Source organism: Pithys albifrons, chromosome 13 (assembly GCF_047495875.1).
Source record: "Pithys albifrons albifrons isolate INPA30051 chromosome 13, PitAlb_v1, whole genome shotgun sequence".
Lineage (NCBI taxonomy): Eukaryota > Metazoa > Chordata > Aves > Passeriformes > Thamnophilidae > Pithys > Pithys albifrons.
In genome coordinates, this window is record NC_092470.1 from 7,709,359 (window position 1) to 7,737,136 (window position 27,778).

Sequence of the window (27,778 nt, forward strand, 5' to 3'; positions counted from 1 at the left end):
ATTGACTGTATTTATTTTGAACCACAATATGTTCATCCAGATCCACAGACAAAGCTTCAAGAAAGTACAGTTTCCACTATACTCTGGGCCCCATTCTGATCACTTATCCTTGCCTGCACTGGCACCCATTGTAATTCCACTGGCTTCTGTGAAACAGCAAGTAGTAGCCAACCTTTAGCCCAGTGCTGTTTGCAGGATCACTCTTCAAATTACTACAGTAGTACTAAGTTTAGCTCTAAAGAACAAACACATTGCCCCAGAAAAGAACAAACCCAGAATGCAAGTTGAGCACTGCTCTGAAATTAATTTCTTTCAACATTAAAACTATTAAGGCTGATCACTATGAATTCATTAGCCAAAATGTCTTTCAACTAGAAAAGCTTTTTCTTGTTGCCATCTGTACTATATTAATTTAGCTAAATGTGACCACTGAATATCAGTTGATATTAGAAAATTGCATCATTCATGCAAAGTCAAAATACTTTCTTCTTTTTTATAAAAGAGATAATTTCTGTGTTCGTTTATGGAATGAGATGATTATTATTGTTCCCATTACATTATGGAGATACTGGTCATGGTTTTCTGTAGTTAAGACTAAAGAGAAGTTTGTTCCAAAAGCAGGAATTCATTCATATATTTAAAAACTTAAATTATGTCAAATCTAAGACAGGTCTACAACACCTTGTTCCTGAGTGAAATTCTGGCTTTTGTGAAGTCAGTATGAATTGTGGAATTAGTACCATGTGTCTTCAACAAGAATATTGAGTGAATAATTAAAGTTTAAAAATAAATGCTTTAAGCAAACATAATTTGAGAAAAATTTGTTGAGAACACATGTAAGATATTGTTATGCTATCACACTAGTGTGTCACTGCTTATGATGTGCATGTTAATAACTTCAGACAAGTAAATATCACTGACACAGAAATTCTGTGCATGGGAATGGCATAAGCAGGAGAAACAAGATTGGATTGACAGGTAGAATCTGTTGTGATCAAAAAGATTTGGAGAAAATGTACAACTCTATGTATCCTGGCCAATGCACAGACACCAGCAAGTGTGGGCTGGCCACTCAGAAGCCTGTCTAAATAAACCATCCCTTGCTTGTTCCTGACTGCATTCTGCTTTTCCCCATGTTTTCCATGATACCCTAAAGGAAGCAATGTCATGAGGGATATGGAGGCTACAGACTGTGCAAAATTCTAACACAATAAGAGATAACCTGCCACTACCATTCTGGAAAAGATAGGTTACTTCTATGAGCTGCCTATTTTTATTTTTTGCTTGATATTTCATATTAGATGTTGGTGTCAGTGGCAAAGTAAGCGCCTTTCAGACCTGGGGACAACTCTCAGACAGTTTCTACCTCTGTGACCTCTCCAGACTGAGATGGTTGGCTCCTGCCCCAGGTATCACCAAGGGTTGAGAGACAGAGCTCCCTGTGAGGTGAGGGGGGCAAGAGAAGGATCAAAATGCAATGGCTTTTACACCCATCTTTTGTGCAGTGCAACGTATCAATATCCTGCACAGATGATGTAGTTTGTCAGTGCCAATACAAGGTCTACAGTCAGGTCTAACCTTCACTTTGTTGTCTCGAGTCTTCTCTGTTCCTGTAAACCCTCCCCTGTTGCTGTGCCCTTCAGCCAGCGATACAGTGATGCAGTTCAGTGTGGATGAGTACAGCTACAGACCAGTTTAACCCACTGCAGAGAAACAGAGAAGCATTTTGCACAGGGTTGATGTCTCTGGGCAACCTGAGTTCATTACAGTTACGTAAGTTTTCTTAGAAACATAATTAAAATTGGAATTACACTTCAAGTATACTGCAATATACACTTCAAGTATACTGACTTTTTTGCTTGACCTGCTGCTTCTGTGCCTTTGCTGCCATGAATTCCCCGTGCTGTCCTGGCAAGTGTGGACACAGACCATGCAGTGGCACAGGCCTGACCTGCGCACGGGCTGAGGCAGGTTCTGACCACAGCATTTCTAAACCTCTTCTGTGGGTGCCTCACTGAAGTGCACAGGCTATTAGTGGCAACATAAAGGGTTCCTCACTTCAGAAGTGAAATCAGGAACGTAGTGTGGAATTTTAGGGAGCAGAATTATAGGAATCCAAAAGGAAGAGCACCCTGGAATGGATGCATTGGACTAGTACCTTGAAGTTTTGCCATGGAAAGTAGCTCAGGAGAATTGCTGAATTGGATGAATGTTTATTCAAGATCACCACCACCAACCGTGTATAGAGGTATACATTTTAGAGATGAAATTTGACTTAACCGAATACATTCAATGCACAAGGATTAAGCAGAAATAATTTCATTTTCAAGGCTAGATATTTAAAAAGTGGTGTATGTCCAACCACTTCTACTTAGTGAGACAGAACTCACACTTCAGAACTCTAATGTGGATCTGGCCTTCCTTGGGGAATTCAGATCTAGGACTAGGTCTGAGACCAGTTTCTATTTTTAATTACTGCTACGAAATTAAAAATTACTCCCACAATGCAGATGAAATCCCCCTGTGTAAATCATCATCAGCAGGCCTCTTTAAAGCTTATACAGACATGGGCCTTGTGCTGACCTCTGCACAGAAGAAGCCTCTGTTGCTGGGCCATCTCCACAGGAATGGATGTTATCCAGAAAGAACAGCGGAAGAGGTTCAGATTAATATTCTATCCTAGGCTTGTAATATTGGGTAGTATAAAGGTCAAGTAAATTGTCTAAAAATAACTGAACGTTACCGCCATGAAGAAGTTACAGCTCTGTGTCTTTGGTGTTGATCTTGTAACACACACATTTTTTACCTTTTGTGATCACGTTCTGAGTTACTAAACCTCATCACTGCTGATGCAATTCCTTGTTGTTCAGTAGTGGTTCCATAAAAATTCACTAAGTTATTTAAAACTGCTTCAGTTGACATTTAAGTAATTTGGGTATTGTTTTTAATGCTCAGGCAAGACATTCTTAAGAAGTGAGCAATGCTCTTGCACATTAATTCAGCACTGAATCAATTAACTAGCAATGCATGCAGTTTTGTATCAATATCTCATCTATTTTCAGTTAATTAAGCAACATGATTAGGATCATATGTGCTGAATTAATAGGTCAGTGCATCATCTAACTACAATTGCATCTAGGAGATGACTTGATCTGTAAGCCATATGAAAAGAACAACAATTTACCCTTCCCATACCCAAGTTCCCAGTTTTGAGTATGATCAGACCAATGTTTTGTATAAAGAGTTCAGTTCTGAGTTCTATGCAGACTTTCTTCTTTGAGAGATGAATTTCTAATTGAGACATAGCATACAGGTTTTATAAAATGGTCCCAAACAATCACTTGCACAAAAACTGCACAACAAAATGACAGAAAATTCTTCTCTTCTTACTCCATATTAGTCAGTTCATATTTGTCACGCACTTCATTTTCTCCTCCTGACTGAGGATCTGAGTGATGAATTTCAATAAAAATAATGTAGGTCATTGCTCCAAGTACACCTCCCAGCAGGGGTGCAACTATAGGGACCCACCACCAATTATTACCAGCCCTGTAAGACAAAAAAGAACACAAATTAGTGTTATTTGTAACTCTAGTGAACACCTTACTTTATATTTGCCAATGAACAGATGCAGTGGTGTGACATTCACTATAGCATAGAACTTTCTATTTTGTCTCACGTTTCTGTAAATAAACAACAACCCTGCCCTGCCCAGGCTGTGATTGAAATGCTAAGAAACCAGCAGGCATGCTGGTATGGTTGCATCTTAGAAAATAAGGCCTTTTTACTGCATGTCTATTTGGGGACAGAGGGTGGTTTCTCCTCTATGGGAAGTGGGGTCCATTGGCTCCCAGTGAAATGAGCAGGGATGTATTTATTGCCCAGCAGTCTTGACTGGGGCTGTCACCAGATGCTTGTGAATGGGCTCTCAGGAGTAATCAAGGCAAATGTATGTTACAAAAATGGGTTATCTCATCCACATGGAAAGTTACAGGTTCACACCTGAAATAATTAATGTTTGTGGTGTTCTTGATAAATGTAACAGATCATACTTGATTTTTAGTGTATTTGCCTTAAGGACTGTAAGAAAACAGAGTGTAAAGTGGATTATTCCTGACAAGAGTGGTCAATATTCAAATTTTATTATGCAGTGTCTTTGTGTTTAAAATATGGTGCCTTTCAGTAAGAGGCAAATAGGCATTTAGAAGTTTTACACACCTAAAACTTAATCTTTCTTAGAATTGCTGTATTCACTAAGAAAGTCTGGTAAGTTGGCTCCACTGAAATGTTTACCTTTGCTTTGCACAATTACTAGGGTTTAGTTTTAAATACGTGGATTTATAAGCATGTTTGAAGTAAGTAGTCCACCACTGAATTGTATAAAACAATAAATAATGACCTCTTTAAGCTTGAAAAGTGGGCAGGTAGAATTGCTCTCCCTTTCCTGGAAGTCCACATCCAAACAGTAAATAACTGAGCGCAGACTCTCTTAACTGTACTGATGCATTAAGGTGTTTTGATTGGATAATGTGGTGTATTAATTGAGTATGTGAGTCTCCAGTGAAAATCCAGCTACCCCAATTTCATGCATATTGAAAATGGAGATTTTTTTTCCCTCCCAGAAATACAAAGGGATTAATTAATACATGAAAAGAACCTTACTGGAAGCTGCAGGGAAATTTTAAACTGTAAGGGTAGTTATTCAGGACTCGGTTGTATAGATTTATGCACAAGTGAACTTGTGGCTAAGTCAGAACACAAGAATAGAACTGGGCAAATATCAGTGCCCTATTGATGATACCATTATTCCTTGTTCAGAAATGCCTTGGATGTGTATGTTTTACCTTTAGAATTATTTCTATGTTGCCCTGAGGATATAAAATAATTCCTGATATTGTTCTATTGACTTTATAAATCTGTTTGTTGTTGAATCATGAATGTCTGTTAATCCCTTGAATTCCTGGAACAAGCACAGACTAAGGTTTTATTGACTTAATCAGCACAACAAAATCTACATCCAGGACTTGCACGTATTCTGTGTGATGAATGGGTACATGGGCCTGGAACAAAAAGGTATTTCTTGGCAGGTTTCTCTCTTGGCTTGTTCCATGGACTGGCATGTTCCTCATCAGCTCCTCCATGACCTCCCAAATCACAGCCTGTATTCACAGCAGCTGCTGCCAGCTGTGCTTTAGGCACCCTGTGCTGGGGTTCTGGGTGTAAAACCCTTCGAGAAAATGCTGCCAAAACGGAAACCAGATCAGAACACGGCTGAGTTAGGAGTTTCCATGACACTGGCACAGGAACCAAAACTTTCTGTGACAAGCCCAGACAGCTTCACCGAAGGACCCTTAGTGCCCTTATACCCCGGCTTTACCCCAGGGCAGGGCACGGCTTTGCTGCCACATGGGCAGAAAGCCCCCGCTCTGCCTCAGCCGTGTCCAGGTGTCCCTGGGGCTGGGGGTGGAAGGGCACTGTCTGCGAGAGGAGCACACAGACCTGACGAACGGCGCTTGGATTAACTGTGAAAACGCCCAGGAAACGACACCGTATAACCTGCAGAGATTGGGAATTTCGGCCCATTTTAGACTTGCAGATACCCTTGTCACCGCGCAGCTGCTGCGGGACAGGGAGGTGATGCTGTTTGTAGGGTTACCCGGACTGCGGGGCTGCGCTCCGGGAACAGTGCTCGGCATTTCTGCGGCCGCTCTGCCCGCCGAGCCCCCGTGGGGGCAGGAGATGCGTGTCCTGTCCTTCTCCAAAGAGCAGTTCCCTTCATTCCCGGCCGCTTTTCCCCGGTGGCGGCGGCCACGAGGTGTCAGCGTTACCGCGCGGAGCCCGCAGCGCTGCGAGGGGCAGGAGAGCGCGAACCAGCGGGGCTGAAACATCCCAGTGCTGCCGTAAATGCTGACACGAAATACTGCTCTGTACAGCCGCCTCTCGCTCTCTCTCATTGCTCTTTCATGCTCGTTTTGCTTGTCAGAATCCAGTCTGGTAATTGTACTCAAAGATCTGGGTGTTTTTTCACTACAAACAAAAGTTTGCTCCCCAAAACTTTTCTTGACCTTATCAGAATATTAAGCATGTGCTTAAGAAAGGCTCCTGGTTGTCTCCATGGTTTTAGGATAAATCATTAGAAACACTGAGGTCTCTGAAGTCGGCAGTTGTTCCCAGGGACAGTTGACATCTATGACACAATTGACATCACTAGATCACAGTACAATCAGGCTTCCAAACTTTCCAGCAATGTAGTAGCTGACATGTTACAGGTTATGGCACATGAGACCATGATTAATAGCACAGTCAACAACTACTTTGTATTACAACGATATGAGAGGGGAGAATCCTAAGTGTGTGATGTCACTCTGTGTGCCTTGTTTTTTAAAAAATAGTCTGATGGTGCTGCTGGGGGATAGAAGTTTGGATGTAACTGGACTAGTGATCTGACCTCCTGCCAGTGGCTCCTCAGAGCTGTGTTACATCCCAGCCTTGGCTCTGGCCTGTGGTGTCACTGGGCCTGTTTCATCTATGCCGTGCCTGGGGTTTTTTGCATGAGAAAAGCTTTCTGCTTTGTACTCTCTTCAAGAAGGCCCATTATTTGTGTAGATAGAAATCCTAATAAATAACAGATTGTTTGTGCTTGGTGGATAGCTAATATAAAATCCCTATAGAGCTCTCTAGTGGTCTACATTATTTCTGGAGATTCCTACTTGTAAGTAACTGGAAAAACAAACTAAACAACCCCAAAGATCTCCTTTGTGATGACAGGCTCCTCTTACTCAGATCCCCCAGAGTGCCTCTTACACTGGATATGTGTCAGCTGTGGATCTGAGGTGCCCTAACCAGCTGTGCATTTGGCCAGCCAAGAGCGTGTGTGTGCGTGTGTGCACACAGGCACCGGGATTTGAGGGTGTGCTCTGAAATGTGGGAAAATGAAGGGAACTCTCTTCATTCCCTCCTTCACTCTGGGCAGGAAGTCAGGCTTTGAGCTTGTTGTGTATTTCTGCAATAAGTCAGTAGTAGTAATAGGCTAAATCAATCCGATATGTCTGTGTTTTTTACAGCACCCTATAAATATTTCCACCTAACTCTCTCCTGATTTCATTTATTTTTTTCTGAAAGCTGTAAGACACAAGAAGAAAGCACTCATATTTTCAGTGACCTCTAAGAATGTCTAATACTTTGGGAAGGTTCTGCTTGAAACAATGATTGATATTGGAGATAATGCGTGTTTGATTTGCCCTTGGAGCAGGAAATCCTTTTTAAAGCCCAGTTCTTAGAAGATATCTGGCTTAAAGTGCATGAATAGCTGCTTGTGGTATGCAAAGAATTACCTGTATATAAAGTATGACTTGGTACCACGCTGAATCAGGATCTTACTTTCCTAGAAGCAACTTTAGCCAAGAGCATTTTACCTCATGTCCAGGTGTACTTACGTGAATACTTCCATCCCCCACCCTGCAACAGCAGTGAAGAGCCTTGGGCCCAGATCCCTGGCCGGGTTCATGGCACAGCCACTGTTCATTCCCAAGGAGCAAGTAAGAACAATTATCAGAAGTCCTACTGCGATTGGCTCCAGGCCCTTTGGGACGCTGTTATTTCTAGTGTCAAAAATAGCAAATATAGCCAGAAGAAGAACAGCTGTCGACATCACCTGGCCAAGGCAAAGAAAAGAATATTAAGCAGATTCTTTCCAATAATGAAAAAAGGGGCTGTGGCAGTTCTGTGGATTGGGGTGGCTTAGAGCTGGTATTTAGATTCATCCCACTCTACAGAGTAGCAAAATTTGGAGCTCAGTGCCTCTCTACTTCACAGTAATGAGAAGTTTTGGTATCTGTGCTGAAAGACAAAGACAAGAAATGTGCTGAGGACATTTGGAAAAAGTAATCTGCAACAACGTGGTGTGGAAAGCATAGAGGATTTCGAAGACATCTCCTGTGTAATGTCTGATGCTTTGTTTCCATATTTTTCCTATCAATTTAACAGTTCTAGTCACTCAGTTTCTGGTGTTTCTGCCATGCCAGTGCAATCAGTAACATTGATAAAGAAATGTTTTATGTACCTGTAGTTTATGCTGATAAATTAGACTAAATATGCACTTTTTTATCCAGGTATTGCATAACATCAGGAGAAAATGTGAAATCTACAAAGTCAAAACTGGGCAGCTAAAAATTCCCAGGTGGCCAAGAAGGCCAATGGGATCCTCTCCTGGATCAAGACTAGCGTGGCCAGCAGGACCAGGGAAGTGATCCTTCCCCTGTACTCTGCGTTGGTGAGGCCACACCTTGAGTGTTGTGTTCAGTTCTGAGCCCCTCAGTTCAGAAAGGGTATTGAGGGGCTGGAGCAAGTCCAGAGAAGAGCAACAAGGCTGGAGAAGGGACTGGAGCACAAGTGCTGTGGGGAGAGGCTGAGGGAGCTGGGGTTGTTTAGCCTGGAGAAGAGGAGGCTCAGAGGTGACCTCATCACTGTCTATAACTACCTGAAGGGAAGTTCTAGCCAGGTGGGGGCTGGTCTCTTCTCCCAGGCACTCAGCAATAGGACAAGGGGACATGGGCTCAAGCTCTGCCAGGGGAAATTTAAGTTGGATATCAGAAAAAAATTCTTTCCAGAGAGAGTAATCAGGCATTGGAATGGGCTGCCCGGAGAGGTGGTGGATTCACCATTCCTAGAGATTTTTAAACCCAAATTGGCCGTGGCACTGAGTGCCATGATCTGGTAAAGGAACTGGAGTTGGACCAAGGGTTGGACTCGATGATCTCGGAGGTCTTTTCCAACCCAATTGATTCTATGATTCTATGATTCTAATTACCCAAATTGAGGTTGCACATATGACTGTAACATGAGCTCTGTATTGCATATGCTAATCAAACTGATGAAGGAAATTTTCTTGAAATTACTTCAATGGAAGTGCAGCTCTGCCTAAATAAAATGCTTTGTAAATATTGATTTTGGTAATGATTAACTTGATAGAAAACAGACAGAAGCTTCAGCGATGACAAAAAATTTGATTTCTATACTGATTTAAAGAAGTTTAAGTTTGAGGGTTTTAAAAATTACTTTTATTTCATTTGTTTTTAAGTTTGTTTTAAAACATCCAAGGGTAAAAACATCTTAGGGAAAAATCTGTTGATTGAGCCAAAGATCAGAACTAGCTTTCTTACAGAACTTCAAAATAATGTTTGGATTTTTTTGAAGCCAGATTGCACAATCTTTTACGTGGGGAATTCCTGTGCTCAGGCAATACCTGGTTTTTCATACCTTACTTCTGCATTGTTTATTTCATGTATGACTGAAGATGGGTAAATTGATTAGAAGTAGATAAAAGATATGAACCTTAATTTTTTTCTCTGTTGCATAAGAAAGATTAGAGGATATAGATTGGAAACGGAGATTTTTCAGATTCAATCATTGAAAAAATAACAAATACAACAAATCTTTCGGCAAAGAGAAGGTTGGAGAGGAGATTTGTTGAAGCAAAAAACTCAGTTGTTTAGGGTGTGTTAAATTATTTGCTTAAGCTTTACTTAAGGAATAATAAGTCCACAAAATGTGCTGGATTTTGATGTAAATGGATGTGACTCTGCTGAGGTTTATGGAGAAACATTGATTTATGCTGAGGAAAACCTCTTACATATATTGCATTAAAGACATGTAGAGTGCAACAATTAAGATGATCTATGTGAAAAGAACAACTTGAAATTATCTTGCTTGTAAAATATTACTAAAAGGTAGCCCCCCACAAACAGCATTGCATTGTCATTGTATTTTCCACGGGGACATAGGACTGAGACAGTGAGATTCAGCACACTCCTTAGATCTGTGTGGGTTTTTACTGCTTGGTTTTACAGTTTTTAGTTGGTTTAATTTGTGGAATTAAGACAACAAGTTCACTTACCTGATCTGCAAATCCATTCATGAGGGACAGGTAAGGAGCTGGATATGTTGCAAAGATTTGTGCTGTTGCATTGGGTCCTGTGACTTCCAGTTTTCCATCGCTGTACTCCATAAAGGCATCTGTGGAAAACAGCCAGTAACTGCCTGCACTGCTCCATAAACACTGGGGTTTCTAGGACTAGGATGTATGTGATAGGTGTGTGCACTTCTCATTCTCAACTGAAATGGATTTTAGGGTCCCTTCCCACCCAAATGGTGCTGTGATTCTGGGAGCAGAGTTCTGGGAGCACAGTTAATGGATTTGGGCTGATGTACTCATCACTCTCTTGTCTCATCTCTCCTCCTGTGCCTTGAAGTGCTCATTTTATGTATCACAGCTTTAAATGGGGCTGTTTTTAAGCTGATCATTGCTGCAAACTCAGTGCCAAGGAGCATTTTCTGCCTGTGAATGCAGCTGCATTATTCTGGAAGAGGTGCTGCATCTGGCATGGTGCCCAAGCAGTGTGTGGTGTCCTGGCTGTGCAGGGGGGGATATCCAGCCCCAGGAATGGCTGCTGTTCCATCTGACAGTTGTGCACTTGTACAAGTAGGAGGATGCTGAGATGAAGCACTCAAATCTCCACAGACAGACATGAATAACAAACTCTAATCCATTATTTTATTAACGGATCCAGTGATGAGATGATACTTGTGAGTAAAGAAACAGCTCCCTGTCTCCTGAAGGCAGCAGAAAAATCTAATTCTCCTTGTTCCTGTTTTTTATTTCTAGCTGTGCTTAAGGTCACAACATGGGTTGTTGCAACCTGCTCTAGGGGAGACTGCACACACCAATGTGATGTAAAGCAAATCCCAAGTTTATTCAAAAACACAGGTTTATATGACCTCAAGTGACCCCGCCCCAGGTGCGGTGGTCTGACTCCAATTGGTTGAGGCTGGAAACATGTCCTTTTAAGGGGAAAACGAAACTTGTAAGGTGGTCACTCAGGCCCACCTGAATCGGGCTGCAACAATGGGTGCAGAGAATATTCAGTTGTTTACTTTGATCAGGCTCTCATCTGCAGTGTCAGATTATTTTTTTGCATTTAACTATTAGGGAAAAAAAAGGCTGAGCTCCTCTGTCTGTTTTTCTGCTGGTGAGTTTTCAGTAGACCTCAATGAGTACATGACAATCTTGCAAGTTGCAGGAAGGAAAAAGTAGAGAAGAGGCTTGGGAATTAATTACAAGAGGAGAGCAAAGTGCTTGAGCAGACCAAGGCACATGAGAAAATCCCGTGCTTCTGAATATCAGGAAGATGTCTCTGACCCCAACCCCAAGTTCCTTATTTTGGTTCTCTATCCTGCTGCTGCCCTTTGGCAGAATAGTGATTCAACCTCCAACCCCATGTGCATCTTGGCATGCTGCTGCATCCTGGCACTGCCCTAATTCTGGCTGTCAGGCTTGAGGAGGACTTACATTCTGATGGAAATCCTATTCTGGAATCCCACAGCTTCCAAATTCCAACACTAACCTTAAAAACAAACAAACAAAAAAAAAGCCTCCAAGCCCACAACAGTTATGACAGTTCCTAAAGCTCTTTCTCCTCAGGATTACTGTGGGTACCGAGCCCTGAGCTGACACACAAGGGGCATTTCCATTTGTGTTTTTGCCCTATTGCACCTCGACCCAGCACTGTCTGCAGACAGAATGCCTGTGGGACAGGGACTTTGGAGGAGATGGGCTGGGCCAATAGTGCAGAGTTTTGGAGCAGGGGATTGAAGCAGCTGCTTTGACTGAATGGGTTCACCTGACCACTCTGTTACTGAGATTTTTTCCTTTTGTGGCACACTGTGTAAAAACAAATCATGTCTCAAGGATAGGGGGAATTTTTTTTTATTTTTCCCCCCTCCAAATATGTGACCCCTTTCTCACTCTACCTGGAGTTCATTGCCTTGGAGAGCCACCTCTCTAGGGTGGTCTGAGGTTTGGTCAGGAGGGACTTGATCTCATATCCTGTACCCTCGATGAACGATGTTGGTGATATTTGCCTACAGGCACTTGTGGCAGGTCTTTAATGTTTCTAATTTGCTTGGAAGATGGATAGCCCTATATCCTGGCTATTAAGTAATTTAAAATCCTTACTGAGAAATACATGATCTCAGAGTATCTGATTTCCCATGAATAATTTTTCTAAGTATCAGAACATTTCCTGGAGTTAGTGTTTCAGTAAATCTGTAGAATACTTGGAATGTTCGAGCCATTGTTTTTCCCTTCAAACTCTTTATGCTTCTCCCTTTCTTCTTTATGGTTTTAGCTTCAGTCCTGCCATTAGCCCTGCCTGAACAAGAGTCCTCTGCCTGCTTGACATTCATTGAGAAACTGGGGCCTTGGAGACTGCCTGACCTCCAGTTTGTCCTGGGAACATGCCTAAGGTGTACGCACCATAATAAATCCCAAAGACAGCCGCTGCTCCAACAAATGCTCCCAGGAGTTGGGCTAATATGTAAATTGGTAATTTGGTCCATTTTAATCTTCCAGTCACGCACATGGCTAATGAAACAGCTGGGTTTATGTGACCACCTGAAAAATAAATCACAAAATAAGTCACATGGATGATTCAGATACATGAGAATAGGTGGAGGGTTTGTGAAAATGTGGGCATTTTTGAGCACAAGACTAGTACAGGCTTTTCTAGATGTTAGTCTGCAGTTAAATACTGACTGCAATGAAACTGAAACAAGGTGGATGAAATTAGAGGAGGGAGGGCAAAAGCCACCAAGGCTCATCTTCGCTCTTGGTGTTTGTGGTCTGTGCTGTTTATCAGACTGCTGTGCTGCAGTCTGTGATCTACAGATCTGTGCACAGCTTTTCTAGAAAACCTAAATCTGCCCTATCACTTGTGATGGGAAGGTCCCTCATTCTGAATATACTCTCTCTCCCTGTGGCCTTTGGCTTCTTATTTTTAAGGGAGGTCTGGGGCAGCACAACATTCATTCACAGGCATGTAGTACAATTAAGGACTGGTACTGGCTTGGTCATGTGTCTTGAGGCAGATCTGGAGTATATTGGATTTAAATCATGTTTATATCACTCTCTTAGACATGGGGTTACTTAGAAACTCACTTTTCTTGAACATAAAATAAAATAATGTCAGGGCTGTCCTGCTTCATCCTGGCTGTTGGTGGGCTATGCCTAGATGGGGTCTGCGGGCAGCAGCTCCTCATCACACATTTTCACCATGTTCTTGAGCTCTCCAGGAAGGTCCACAATAAGGAAACTGAGAAAGTATCTGTGCTGAAACGAAATTCTATTTTCTGTGGCACTTCCTTCCTTTTTATTTAGGAATAGCTACACCTGAAGTCATGCATGAAAAAGATTTCAATAACAATGGAATTCTTTTTGAGAGTTTCAGTCTCTAAAATATATTTATTATGTCACGTGATATTCACTTCCCTCAACAATTTGTATCATCATGGGGAAAAATCATTGGATGTTTTTGGAGAACTTCATTGTCTATAAATACGTAGTTGCTACTTCAGAAATACAAATGGCCAAATAAATAAACAGATGAAAATGTACTTCACAGTAAAAACACAGCAACCCCCACATTTTGCAAGGACACGGTTCCATTGCTTATTTTCCAGGTAAAGTCTTATTTCAGCCTAGATGAATATCAGAAAAAATGGCCTTGGGTAAAATAACTGAAAGAGTATGTCCTTTATCTGTCAAAGGTTAGTGATGGAGAAAGGGGCTCTATGTACAGTTTCTGTGTTTGTTTGCACTTCAGGTCAGAGAGTCATTATCTTATGAAATCCAGGCACCTTTGATACATAATGAACTGACAAACACAGATAACAAGCTGGATAAAACCTTTGTACCATTTCCAAGACTCTGACCTAGTAGCACCAGTCTTGAATTAATTTTGAATTCCTCACTGTGTTTCAAATTCTTCAGCACAGAGCAAATAGATAGATGGCACCTTATTTAACAGCCCTTCATGTGAATTTTGATTAATTGTTGTCTTTTGTTCCTTACTCAGGCTGGAATGAATAATTTTCCTTTCTTTCAACACCTGGTATTTTCTCCCACCTGTATATAATACAGGGTGATTATGATGGCCAGAGCAAGTCATAATAATATTAGAGATGGCTGATAAATATGAAATTTGGAAAGGAAAACCTAGTTGAAGGCTCTCATGCTGACATAGGGGAGTTTGGGACAGTGTGTTCCCCATTCTTTTGTGGTTGCAGTGATCACTGCTGTGAGTTTGAAATGTTACGTTGGAAAAAATAGTTGGAAATTATCTAGATATTGAGGAAAATTATATGGAGGTAAAGCAAAAAGAAGAATTTTCCTAAATAAAATGCTAAAATTCACCAGGCATGCAGATTGTATTTTTGTTACCATGAATTTAGGATTTCATAAAGAACTGAAGCAAAATATTTTAGCAGTACTTAAACATGTGAGTTGATGGCCAAAGAGTCACAGAAATTGCAAACAAATTCTATATAGGAACTGGTATTCTGAAGTGTCTACTGGTGATCATCTGTTATGGATAGGAGAGGATAATCACAGCCTGTTGAAATCTCTGTTCCTATTCCTTCCCAGAGAAAATGCAGTGCATGCAGAATCCTTCGTCATGGGAGAAACACAGGAAGCACAAACTGCACCATCTGCAACTGCTCTGCCCTGCTGGGATTGAACTCCAATTTTCCACATAATGATGGAGATGAATATCCCTTAAAGATGCAAATGTAGGACAGATCTTCCCAGGTTTGCTTTCATCCTAATGCACTAGGAGAGTTTACCTGCCTACATATAAACCAATAACTGTAGTTTAAAGTTGTTCAGAGAATACAATTGTGCTGCTGAATTAACTTTCTGTGGTTTTAAGGCACAGCTCTGGTCTGTGTCAATGACAGTTACAAGACCGTCTGTTTTGTGGAACCTTGAGCACTTTCTAATGGGAACTTGGAAACCTCCTCGTGCATGGGACCTCTGGAGAAGTGTTTGTAGAAGAGAAGAGAAATGGCCACAGTAATTTGTGCCACAGCAACTGTCTGTAATGGCCTAGTTATGCCTGCAGAAATTTGTCTAGACCAACTTTACCCTCCTCATGAAGGGTAAGAAATGCCTCTGTGAGAACGGAGCATGAGGGCACCCTTTGCTTTAAGAGGTCAAAGCAAACTGCATGCAACATGAAGTATTGTGTATCATAATGCACAACTCTGTAGTGTTACAGCCCATCTCTTTCTGTTTCAAAGGGAGAATGTAAATGTAAGTTATGCTAACATTTCTGGTCTTAGTTTGGCCAAGGTGAATGGTGGAAATAGCAGAGGAAGCAGCATCAAATGGCACATGTGGACACTGATTAGCTAGCCCAGCTACAGACAAAAGAGAGATTCCTGACCAATAAATACCTGCTGAGGAAGTGTTAGAGCAGAACCAAAGGCACAGTGATGGTACACTGACAGTGTATCACTGATTGTATCTCTGGCACTGAATCTTTTTGCTGTTTCTGCTTGCTGTGATCTGCTGTTTGTGTGAGTAAGGAACCACAGGAGCAGACTTGCTATTGCCTGTCCCAGGACAGGAAGAGACAAACTGCAGTCTCTGAGGTGAACCCTCATTACACTCATTGCTGAGCCATTCTACCTTCCGCTTAGCTGACCACCCTTTTATCTGGTGATTGCTGCATTGTTTTCCTTGGTTAATTCTTCAACTGCAATGCTTATGCTGTCCAGGATCACCTCTACTGAGAGAAATTTCAAAACAAAACCAAGCAGATTTCTGGTTTGCACAGAACACTTTCTCTAAAAGCCAAGGTCTGCACACTGTTGTTCAGACCAGAATTCGGTGAAAGAGTTTTGTCAAACACAAGGAATAGAAGGAAACAACAAGAACACAAAAGATTTACAAGTGAAACACTGACATGAATCTGCTGTAATGGTGCTTATTGTTGCTAGATTCATAATTGTCTATACCATGGAATGGAAGTGCTTTAGCAAGGGGGCTTTAAAACCATGGCAATAAATGGTGTATATGAAACAGTGACTTACCAGAAACGCCCCCGGACACGTACACTGCTATGGTCACTGCCATTGCAAATCCAATGGACACTGTCATGGGCCCACCATGGGCTCCTCTGCTCAGGACAGCCTGTCCCACACACCCACAGCCCAGCGCCTGCATTGGGAAAGACAAGTGGAACATCACCAGTGTGTCTGTCACATGTTAGTTTGCAGCTTCTGCTGCTGTCCTGGTACAACTGAAAACGCTGAATATTGAAGAAATGCTGGAATCTGAGCTTAGTGGCATGCGTGCCATTGTTACCTTTGCTGCAGTGCACATTTGGTTTTTATTTTCCCTGGCTCTGTCACGAGGAAGAATGTCTGCTAATGAGGACTTCTCTCCCCACCAAAACCAGTTTTCAAGTACAATGATGGGATGCAGACCAGAACTAGGAACCTAAACAAGATCTCACAACCTCTACAACAAAACTCTGCATATGAAAGTGAAGAGGGAAATAATTCTGTGTGGTAAGTTTTTAGTTCTAGATTGTTGTTACATGCAATGGAAAAAATTACTATAAAAGTTACAAAAGGTAGTTCAGAAGCTTTTAATATTTAATGTTAAAACTCTGTAATGAGACAATTTTCTGGTGATTACAGTGTGTGTTATTGTTTTGCTGACTTTATATCACATATTGCTCTATCAAGGTATTTCATTGGCTCTATAGCTGATGTGGGGATATCTGAATAATTCACATTGGAGGATTCTACATGGGTTTAAACTAGTTTCCTTTTTTTGTTGATTCCCCTCAGGATGAAGTTCAGCAACACATTTAAATATTTGTTTAAGATTATGTTTGTTCAGTTCTAAAGCCTCTGCTTAGCTTCAAGCATGTGCTTAGGCCCTATTAATGTCAATAGGAAAGAGATTCAAAGGTACAAAAGGCCTTTAGTTTGAGATAGACCAGCTGATTCATTTCTGTGTCATTGAAAATCTGCTATTTAAATGCATGCATAAGTGCTTTGCTCAACAAGGACCCGACACTCTGTGGAAGCTATCAAATATCTATAGCCTGAAAACAACTTCTCTGCAGCTGTAAGAGATGTGAATCATACCATTTCTGGGATGTGACTAGATTTATCTTGAGCAAAGTTAATTGCTTATTTTCAGTTGCAAGGCAGTTGCATTCATAACCTGCAAAGCAATGGGAAAATCTCTTCTGCCTTAGGAATAGACTGTCCCAAAAAGATTCAGTAAATGAGGTTTAACAAGCAAGTCCTACTAGAAGAGATGCAATTTCAACAGGCAAAATCATACTTTTATTTCTGTTATTTCCCCAGGGGTTTTAGCCAATATCAAAATGTGACAGAAAAGCTCTCAGTAAAATGACACTCTTAACCAGCTTGTGATGCAGATGATGTTTCTGTTATAAGTGCCCCGAGACTGTGTCACATACCCAGGTGCAGTTTGTGCCTTAAGGCCATAGTCACGTAAGCAAACAAAACATTGTCTGGTGCCCAAGTGCTGCAGCTCTGGGGTTATGTAAGGGTAGGGTGGTGTTGCATAGCTGCAGTTTATTGGCCTGTGTGATGCTCCCAGACACACTGCGGGCTGCAGGCAGAGCCGTGCTGGGCACGACACACACACTCCTCACCGGGCTCTCATTGCTCCAGACCATGGCCAGCCATGCAAGGGGTGAGCACAGATGCACAGCCAGATACCAAACCAAAATGAAATACACTGTAGTTGTTCACAGCTGAAATTACAATGTGGGGTTTGCTTTTAACTTCATATGAGACAATTCGATTCATAATGTATTTATATGTTTAATATGGAAAGAATGGTGGTGCTGGAATTCATTAAGATTAGGACATGAGTCTAGAGGAGGTGGAATTAGCACACTCCAGCTTTCATTTTGAAGACTTCTGAAAGGGACTATTCCAGAATTGCACCACCCAAGATTTCACAAAAGACATGGCTCAGACATGAAGCAATTTCAGCAGGTTGCTCTGGGCTCCTGTGTACACTGGGGTGCAGGTTGTTTTCAGAAAGCCAATTAGACCTACAGGAGTGCACTTGTGTTCTGAAATGGCATAGACAAGTTTTGCAGATTCAAAGAAAAGGCCACTCTTTTGAAAACATGACCCCTTTCTGTAAGGATGATGAAAAAGAGAACAGGCGTAGAGGAGATGGTTACAGAAAAGGATAAGGCATGGTAACAACATCTGGGTGTATCAACTACAAATTCACAAGAAAGGAGAAGGAAATAACAGAGGGAGGCCACCTTCCCTGATCACCAGAACTGAGGAGAATCATACAGAAACAGCTGTGTAGACATCTTGCATAGCAGCTTCTGCTCTGCCTGTCATAGGGGAGGACAGAAGCTCCATCTCTGTGCAAACCAGCCCCAGGAGGAGGCAGAGAAGCCAGCAGGGACACAGCTGCACTCAGGGGACCTTGGGACACAACTGCCTGCACATGGGTGATGCATGAGCTACTGCAGGCACAGTCAGTGTGTGCCCCTTCAGGGGTGGGAAAACTGAAAAGTGAACCTGAAAATCTGCAAATATTCTCTCCATTTGCTGACCTTTTAAAGAGAGAGAAAAAAGCTGTCTCATACCTACTGGAGCTAGGTTGGCACAACTGGAAACTATCACATAATCATGTAATTACAGGAGCAGCAATTTAATACTCTGTGAGTCTTTGCTTGACTGAGTTAAGACCAACCAGATCATCAAGTTGTAACTAAATATTTTTGGGTTTTAGGCCAAGCTCAGCCATCATTTGCACCCACAAAACTCATTGATTGAAGCACATGGAGTTAATGGGAGTTTAATTTACAGTAGAATATAGCCAGATCTCTTTATCTTATCTTGTCTATCTTATGTTACCAGGTTTTCCTCTTATCAGTTGTCTATAGCTTAAATTTACTGGAGTAGCTTCAGCACTGACTTTTTTTGTTCACAAAGTAATTAGATGATTGTCATAAAGAACATGTTTGGGTGTGGAATTGCTGCCTGCACCTTCTCTGCCAAAATACCTTGCTTCATAGGGATTAGATCCTTCTCTTTGTCTGGGATAATAAGGCTAATGTTAGGAAAGGAGAACAACTGGCTTCCAGTGAGCATAAGGCCCTGTGGAAGCTTGCAGGACTTTATGTATCCCACTCATCACAGAGACTAAAGATCTGTACTGTTTTCAGGATTTTTGCAAATGTTCGTAGTATCATTTTTCAGTGAACTTCCTACGATATCTGAATCCACAATTTTAGGCAATCTATTTTTCTACATGACCAGGAGAGCTTTAGGCATCTTAAAGCAGAATGTTTATATAAAAAAGCCCCTTTCTTATCACTCAGCCCCAGAGGTGACGTGCATTCATTGCCAGACACTCCGACTGTCGCACTGAGGAGGCAGCCAAGTCTTCTGCCTTTTAGCAGTGTGGAGACAATGACATGTGTTGTTACACCTTGCCTCTCCCCAGCTCAGGCTGTGGTGAGTCACACACTTAAGGCAGGGTACCACAGGTGTCCCTGCAGCACAGTGTGGCCTCAGTGATGATGCTGTGCTTGAGCACAGGAGCTCACCCTGATACAAGGAATACAGAGTCAGCAGTTGCAAAAAAAAGTAGTATTGTAATTATAGGCTGTACATTTTCAATACTAGAAAGACAGTTCAGAATTTTCTATTTGACTCAGTTTCCAGGGCAGAATCATCCTTCAACAGCCACAGCCAACTATGAAGAATCTCCAAGGGTCCCCCCACCAATTGGCCACTTTCAGTGAGGCTGCCTTTGCCCAGGTAAGGCAGCAGCCCTGCCCTTTCCCCATGCCACACTCACACCTGTGTCCTCCCCCTGGTCCCCAGACGGGCATTCCCTGCTGGCTGCCACTTGTCCTCTCCCATTCTCCAGGCTGGACAGGCCCACAGTGCTGCTCTGGGTTCTGCCACATGCGTGTGCTCCTGCACAGGACAGTTCAGGGAACAGGCGTTGTGCAGGGCAGGGGACGGGCATTGAGCAGGGTACAGGACAGACATTGGGCAGGGCAGGGGATGGGCATTGGGCAGGGCAGGGGACAGACGTTGGGCAGGGCAGGGGATGGGCGTTGTGCAGGGCAGGGGACAGGCATTGAGCAGGGTACAGGACAGACATTGGGCAGGGCAGGGGATGGGCATTGGGCAGGGCAGGGGACAGACGTTGGGCAGGGCAGGGGATGGGCGTTGGGCAGGGCAGGGGATGGGCATTGGGCAGGGCAGGGAATGGGCATTGGGCAGGGCAGTGTCGGGCTTAGGCTGTGTCCTTGCACTGAGTGTCCTGCTGTCCTAGAGCTGCCCATTCTGAACCAGTGGGAGCACAGTGATATTGCTGGGACACCCGAGGACATGAGAGGAAGCCCTGGTATTTCACTTAGGGAAACCTCCATGACTTCTCCAGGCAGATAGACCTAGCACTGCATATTTAGGCCCTTAAAAGCAGTGATACAGGCTGAAAGGGTCAGAGAATCCTTTGGAGATGGGAAGAGTGGTTGCACTTGCCCTTCCCTACAGAAGGGATCTCTTTGACCAAAATTGCCCATGAAAACATTACAGGGTTGCCTGTGGAGCACTGTAGTCTTGTGCAGTTCGCCCTGCCCAACCCTAATATTTATGTATAGAATTAGTTACTCATAAAAGTAGTGAATAAACTTTCCAGTTAAAGAGTCGCTGACTGTGGAATTGATGGTGTCCTCCTGAAGGTCCTGAATTTGGAGTATATTTTAGAACTCACTTTCATTTCCACCCCCTTCATTTCCAAAGCAAGTCTGCTTAAGAATTTATCTACTGAGTTGCATAATAAGCTGTTTTATAATGGATTTAAAACTCCTTCCCCACAGTCATATTTTTGCTATGTTTGTGTTTATGTAGGGTCTTAATTCAGGTGTGGCTCCTAAGCATTCTTTCAATAGGGACTGTAATGTTGACAGCAACAAAAACAGAGACATGTTAGAGCTTCTAAAAAGCTCTGCAAGAATTCAAGTTTCAGGAATCTCCTGTTTTTTCAGGCAAGAGCAATCTTCATCTAGTCTAATATTTGCTATCTTTTGTTAAATCAAACAGTGCTTTAGCTTTTAAAGGTGAGATGAAAGTACAGCTTGCCAGTCTAAGTAATGCTTAAATACTTTAAAAGCACATGGCTCTTATTTTATCATTAATGAAATATTTTGGTGGGGTTGGGGAGGATTTCTGTACATTACGATTTAATCAAACTTAGGGTAGTAAAAAAATCACTATATCCGTTCTCCTGATGGTCTCCTGGGACACAAACAATATCCTCTTGGGTTCAGATGGATTTCCCTTTATTTTTTTCAGACTTGCTATCTAATAAATAAGGGGTGGAAAACCCCCACCCTTATAATTTAGTTAATTAAATAGTATAGACATAAACCTTAAAATTATTGACATTTTGAAACCACTTTCTAGTGACAGAAAGCAATTCTACTTGGAGACGAGAATGTAAATTTAATAAGGCTTTGGATGAATTGTGTATATAAAGCTTTTAAAACATATAAAGATCAGGTTCAAATTGCTTTGTGGGAAAAAATACAGTAAAAATATTGAGGGACAAACTATGCTGTGTTATATAAACTGATGCTTTTAAATTTTTATTATTGCTTTTGCATATGCAATAGGAGACAAATAAAAGTTTGAAAGCATCTGGAGAGAATGCAAAGGTCTGCATTTTCTCATATTTTATTATGATTAATATTGCACTCTTCATCCTGAAATGCTAAATACTTTTCTTTCCTGAATTATAGAGGGCAACTGGCTTGAGTCAGTTTCTTTAGTGAAGATTATTTTTATTTTCTTACTAAGTTTTAGAAATTCAGGAGAGAAAGGAAACGAAATGTGATATTCAGGCCCAAACTTTCAGGAGTGAAACATTGCCCCTTGCACCAGGGCTGGAAAGGAAAGGAAGGAGAACCTCACCCAGGAGCTTCTTGAGGAGAAAAAGAACCTACTCAGGTGCTGCCCCCCTCCCACGTTACACTTTTGTTCTTGAGCTGAGACACATTCCTTTGCTCTGCTCCTACACCAACTGAGAAGCTTAAAACCTTTCTAACTCTTCAAATGAGTTTAGTCTCTGCGGGAGCACCCGGGGAATTTTGGTACCCAGGCGTGGGCAGTGCAGACCCTGAGACAGGAGGTTTTCTGTGCTGTCCTTTGGCAGAAGGGCACATGGTCCTTTTGTTTCACTCTTTCCTCTCCCTGCAGGAACAGAGTGGGGGTCTTGGCTGTGCCCTCCTGCTTGGAGCTGCATGGCTATGAGTAATTAAAGCCTAAGTTATTTTCTGTTGAAAAGGAAAAAAAGCTGAATGCTTTTAAAAGTAAAGGAACCTTGGAGGAGTGGGTTAGAGGAACTGAGTCATGTTTGCCTTTAAACCAGACTATGGACTGCAGAGCTCTCTAGAATTCACTCTTAACCAGAATGGTTTATTAACTGTTGAGATTGCAGAGATATAAACTCACTGCATGGCACAAAGTACATTTATTATCTTTTATTCTGTCCTCCAACTGTTTATGACAGTTTTAAAAAGTTATTACTTTCATTACCTTTTTTTTATTTGGTGAAACTTTTGAAAAACACCTTGTAAATTTGTGTCTGTAAAACATAAATTCAAGTTTTGCACTCAACTGAATGTAGGAAAGATGCAAATCTTCTGTGAGACTCAGGGAGAGTGACTACACTTCAGTCCTATAGATGCAAACTTTCAGAGGAAAAATGTATCTACAGAAAAAGGTCTTGAAAAATTAAGTTCAACTTACTGTAAATTCTTGGTTAAACAATGAAAGCTGAGTTATGTGTTGGGGCTGATGTTGCAGAAATGAAGATAATTTTCTTTCCAGCCTTTCATGCAACACAACATATGAGTCACCTGAAAGTCTGAAATGTCACAGACTGGAGAACTTAAGCTTGGATTGAAAACAAAAGATTTCCTCTGACTTTTCAGAATTATTTTCTGTAATAAACATTTTGGGGTAAAACAATAGTTAGGTAACCTTCCTTTCAGTGTTTTCACACTGCTGACTATTCAGCTGAATTAAAGAATGACTTCAGAAACAGAAGTGTTGTCTAAAATAAAAAAAAAATTGATTTTGATAATAGTAAAATTATAGAAAAATACCAGTGTGCAAGAACATCTCCTTAACCTCAGCACAACTAAGGGTCTCCATCACCACTTTGTCTCCTGTTTACAGTGCTGATTTAATACAGCTGCAAAAAGAGGAAGAGTTTGCCCATCTCCAGCAGAACCAGAACATCAGCAGAATTTAATGCTATCAAAATATTTGCAACTAGGACATTAGATTCATGAGTGACATCTGTTATTTTTAGGTTGTTCTATGGTATTGCTGCTGGAGACCCTAATGTGTGGATCTGTGCCCCAAGAGCTGCTTTTCAAAGTGCAAACATGGCTAAGCTCCATGGTATTTGCATCATCATGTGATATTTAAAAAACTGAGTGACATATCAAAATACCAATTACAAATTTATTTTAATAAGCTTTTTTTATCTAGCTTTGACAAACTTAAGCTCTCTGTCTAAGAGATCCTGTACTCCAGGGAATTCATTGCTGGTGGAAAACAAGACAGCTGTTACAAGCTACTGATATTTCATTTTATATCTTGAAATTATGCAGAGTAAATTCTGTTTATACTGAACAAAGAAAGTGCCTCTCTTTCATAACAATTTAGAACATGAATTTATCTTTGCTTAAAATTTCTAAGAAGTGATTTTGTATTAAGTGCTAAACACCTGAGGGCTAAAGGATCAAAAGCTACATTTGCTTTCATGTAATTACATCATGTAACGAGAATTCTAATGCATGTTTAGAATAAAGGATTCATGTTACTATAAAGTATTGTAATTAACAGGCACTGGAATATAGGCCAACAAAAAAAGATACAGAAAAGTTATTTAAATTTTAATCTTCTGGACTGAGCAAATCCATGTAATGTCAATCTTAAAGATTTTTCAGGTGTGGCTCAACTCTGCAACAAAGCAGGAGTGGTAACTTACACAGTGAAGTGGTCAGAATATGAAAACAAAACTAGAACATTTTGCTGATCAAAGTTGAATAGCCTTCCTCCTCAGGAGCTGGACTGGTTTCGGTGGGGGGTGTTATAAATTCAGGTCATGTTTGTCCCCTGCATCCTCTGTGCACACACAAACATTTGTTTCATGGGGAGTTGCAAGGGGCTCCCCACCTGCACCTGGAGACCAGGCTTAGAGGAATAGATATACACAGGAAAAAAAAATATATATATATATAAGATATATATATACTCCCCACTTGTCTTTATATGCTAAATGAAAGCCTGTGTTCTGTCTCAGCAAGGAAGTGTCTGCTGCTCTGGACTCAGGAGATTTTGGCTCCTGTGCAGCTCCTTTCTGGGAAACACTCACTGAGATGCTCTTGAGGGTGAAAATGAGATACAAGCTCTGTTAGGTGAGCAGTAGCTGTTAAAGGAAGCCACATGGCCCATTTGGCATCTCGTTTTGGAACTGTTTCAATTCAGATATACTTAATGGCATAGTTCAGAGTTAATTCCAATTTTGTTTGAGAGCAACACAGTCAAGATCCAAAGGGGAAATATGGAGAGAAGTGTGATTAAAAGCAGAGAGGCAGTTGGATAGGTGAGTTCCAGACAGACTCACTGCAAAGTCCCATAAACATTCTGTCTGATGCTGCATGGCTTCTTGACTCTTTTGTACTGGCACCCAGATGTCCCACAGATGAGCTCACAGGAGCCCCGGGAGGAAATGTACTGAACCAGGAGACATGATGGAGAACAAAAACCTCTTAAGAGAGAGCTCTTCCTCAAGGGAGGTCTCGGGGGCAGTCCCAGATGCAGAAGGCTGAGGCTGTCTGAGGCTGGGAAATGTGGCTCTCAGCCTCCATGGTACAAATGGAGGGTGTTTTCCCACCTCAGGATGCTTTCAGCTCTTCAAGTTCAGTGTTTTTCACTAAAGCTTTGATAAGCTGAGAGAGGCGCTCACATGGGCTGTGTCTGTATTACCAACTGTGCAGGGCAAGCACCTGAGAACCTGACTGTGGAGCTCTCAGGAGGGATTACTGATTAGGAGCATCTCCAGTCTGACCAGCTGGACTGAGCATCCATTGATGGTCAGCACATTTGCTGTGATTCTGGAGTTCACCTTTCACTTTATTTTCACCTGGAAACAATTCCATCTACGTGCTCTGAGTCCATGCTGAGTGTGTTGGGTAAGGCTGACCAGGAGATGTTATCCAGGCTGTGCCCAGTGACTTTCTCAAGGCTTGTTGTCTCAGACCTGTTCAGCCACACCCTCTGCACCCCAAGGTGAAGGCTTGGGCTTGGCCTAATGAGTGATTTCACTTTCTAGATTTCCTGTTTGAAAAATAATGTTGCAAGGCTGAGAGTTACCAAGTTCAAGCTTGTATTGGTGCGTGGCCTGTGATGTTCCTCTCCAGACAAAGCAGAAGTTGGTGGTCTGGAGGGACAGGACTCCTCCCAGCAGTGCTGGCTTGGTTCAGATGTAGGTGTGGTCAGTCAGCACTGGCTGCCAGCCCGAGCCTGGGGTGACAGCACGGCTGTCTCAGCACCTGCAGGGGCTTCCCACAGGCTGTAAAACCCACCGCAGCAACACAGAATGGCTTTCAGCAAAGGTCTCAATCAACTGTGCCATAGGCTGTGAACTCTTGGCTCACTTTCACTTTGTAACAGGATTAAGACACAGCCACCACCTATGACTATCACTTCTTTTGCATACATGGTGTCTGCTTTTTAAAGATTGCTGTCCTCTGCCTTGCCAGGGTGTTCCTTCCATCAGCTCCAATTTAAGTTAATGGTTTAATGCTCATCTGTACTTAAAGAGAAAGTCCTTACTAGCTGCCAGAGCTTAAAAGCAATAAATAACAGAAGAAAAGTCAGTCTCTTCACAATAAACACTTTGTACTGCTGCTAACTGGTGCACTCTGAACACCAGCTGGGGTGTCCAAGCACAGAGAAAGATGCAGTTTAATTCAGCTGAGGTTCTTCTCTGCATTGAACCAAGCCTGAAACTAGAAAGGGTAAAATAGAAATGCAAAACTGAGATTGCCGACAATAATTTCGTAGCTTCATTGTCTACTATATTCATATGGTGAATATACTAGAAAAGGGGATCTGGGTTTGCATTTCCTCCTAGTCTTGTCCAGCAGAACATTAAATAATAACATTTGTGGTCTAATCTGCACTTTAATACGTTTTCTTCACTTGCTTAATTTCATTAATGGGAAGAGGAGGACAATCTTGTGGCGAGGTCAGAGTACTGGAAGTCAGGTGGTGGGGGTTGTATTGAGAGTCCTGCCCAGGCTTCCTGTGCAGGCTGCTGTAATCAGGTTTGCTAACACATAAAATGAAGATAATGACATTTCCCCTCCTTACCAGGGTGTTGTGACACTTAATTCATTAATGTTTGTAAAGTGCTCTGTGCTCCTTGCTTCTAAATGTGCTCCTTACTGTAATAGTGTCTTATGGATGGTATTAAATTTGAGAATAATGTTATTTTAGTGCCTGCACATTTCAGTTGGCTGAAGTGTAGTAATGACCATTATTTTCATTTATTTTATGAGCTACTGGAATTTTTAGATGACTTACTTGAAATTTAGCTAATACAGTTACACTTATAAAACATACTATGCCAGTACTATGCCAACTTCTTGTTCTTTTTGTCCTTTTCACTATGATGAAATATTTAGCAATAAGCAAGACTGCCTTATTCAGACTAAAAGGAGAAAGAGCCTGGCATAAATACTGTCACTGCTTGACCTCTAGGTCAGCTTCTGAGCCTGCTCTCTACTCTGGTGAATCACAGGGTAGAGCTCGATGTCCCAGTGCAAAATGAACAGAAAAACTGAGAAAGAAATTAAGTTTAAAAAAAAAATCTGAGGTTATGAAAATGAGGAATTTTAGCATTTACCTAAATTGTAGCAGTGCTGCAGAACCAAGCAACTGTATAATTTCTGTAGTACAGTTAAAAACAAAACAAAAAGAATAGTTACATTACAAAATCCCTGAAGGTTTGGCAATGTAACTCCCAATAAATTCACTATCAATCACATGGCTAAATTTTGACATTGCACAGGAAGAAAACTCAGCTAAAAGTTTCTTAATGTGCAACACAATATGTTAGTTAATGCAGAGGGAATATGTACATAGGAGTAAAAGTAGAATAAAGTGCTGAGTTTTTAATAAACAGAAGAGTATTAACAACATTCATTGTGCCTATCTGGATTTTTCAGAACGTGCTGGTTCACTGCAGTTCTGCAGCTCTATGCAATCTAACGCTGATCAGACAGTTGTAATAGAGAAAGATATCTGCTTTTTATAGCCAGTGATAATTACAGCGGGTAAAGAAAGGAATGACAAACTTACCGGCACCAGGAGCCATTCCCTCGGGGCTGGGGACTGTCAGGAGCCACCACGCTGCTGGGACAACCCAGGGAAAAGCACAGTGTCCCCTTACAAGCACTGTCCAACATGAGATTAGTAGGAAGAAAGGAAAGCAGCTGACACTTACTATCAATATAAAAGTTCCCAGGAACTCTGAGAGGGCTTCTTTAACCAAGCTGTTCTTCAAGGAAAATTTCTCCTTTAAACTCGTTTTGCTTTTCCGGCTCATTTTGGCTTCCTCTGTTGTTCTGGTGCCCTAGTTACAAATACACACAAAATTTGCTCTGTATTCGCCCCTGCTCCAGCTGAACTTTGACACTTTTACTTAAACATTGAAATATGAGATTTCATTTTGTACAGCCAGTGAAATCATCTGACTGCAGGCATTGACAGAACCAACTCAACATGCCCTAACAATTCATCATGAGTTTGCCATTCTGTG

At 41.7% G+C, this 27,778-nt stretch overlaps 1 protein-coding gene across 2 annotated transcripts; it reads right to left on the minus strand.

Moving 5' to 3' along the window:
• On the minus strand, nucleotides 1-27,778 carry AQP9 (aquaporin 9). 2 transcript variants are annotated; one of them, XM_071568530.1, is made up of 6 exons: nucleotides 27,464-27,778; nucleotides 15,931-16,057; nucleotides 12,314-12,451; nucleotides 9,896-10,014; nucleotides 7,437-7,654; nucleotides 1-3,549 (listed from the first exon to the last, which is right to left on the minus strand). In XM_071568530.1, the coding sequence occupies exons 1-6, from the start codon at nucleotides 27,563-27,565 to the stop codon at nucleotides 3,387-3,389; spliced, it is 867 nt and encodes a 288-aa protein (XP_071424631.1). In that variant the 5' UTR covers nucleotides 27,566-27,778; the 3' UTR covers nucleotides 1-3,386. The 2 variants fall into 2 exon arrangements, with proteins under 2 accessions (XP_071424631.1, XP_071424632.1); XM_071568531.1 differs by lacking the exon at nucleotides 27,464-27,778 and adding an exon at nucleotides 27,319-27,423.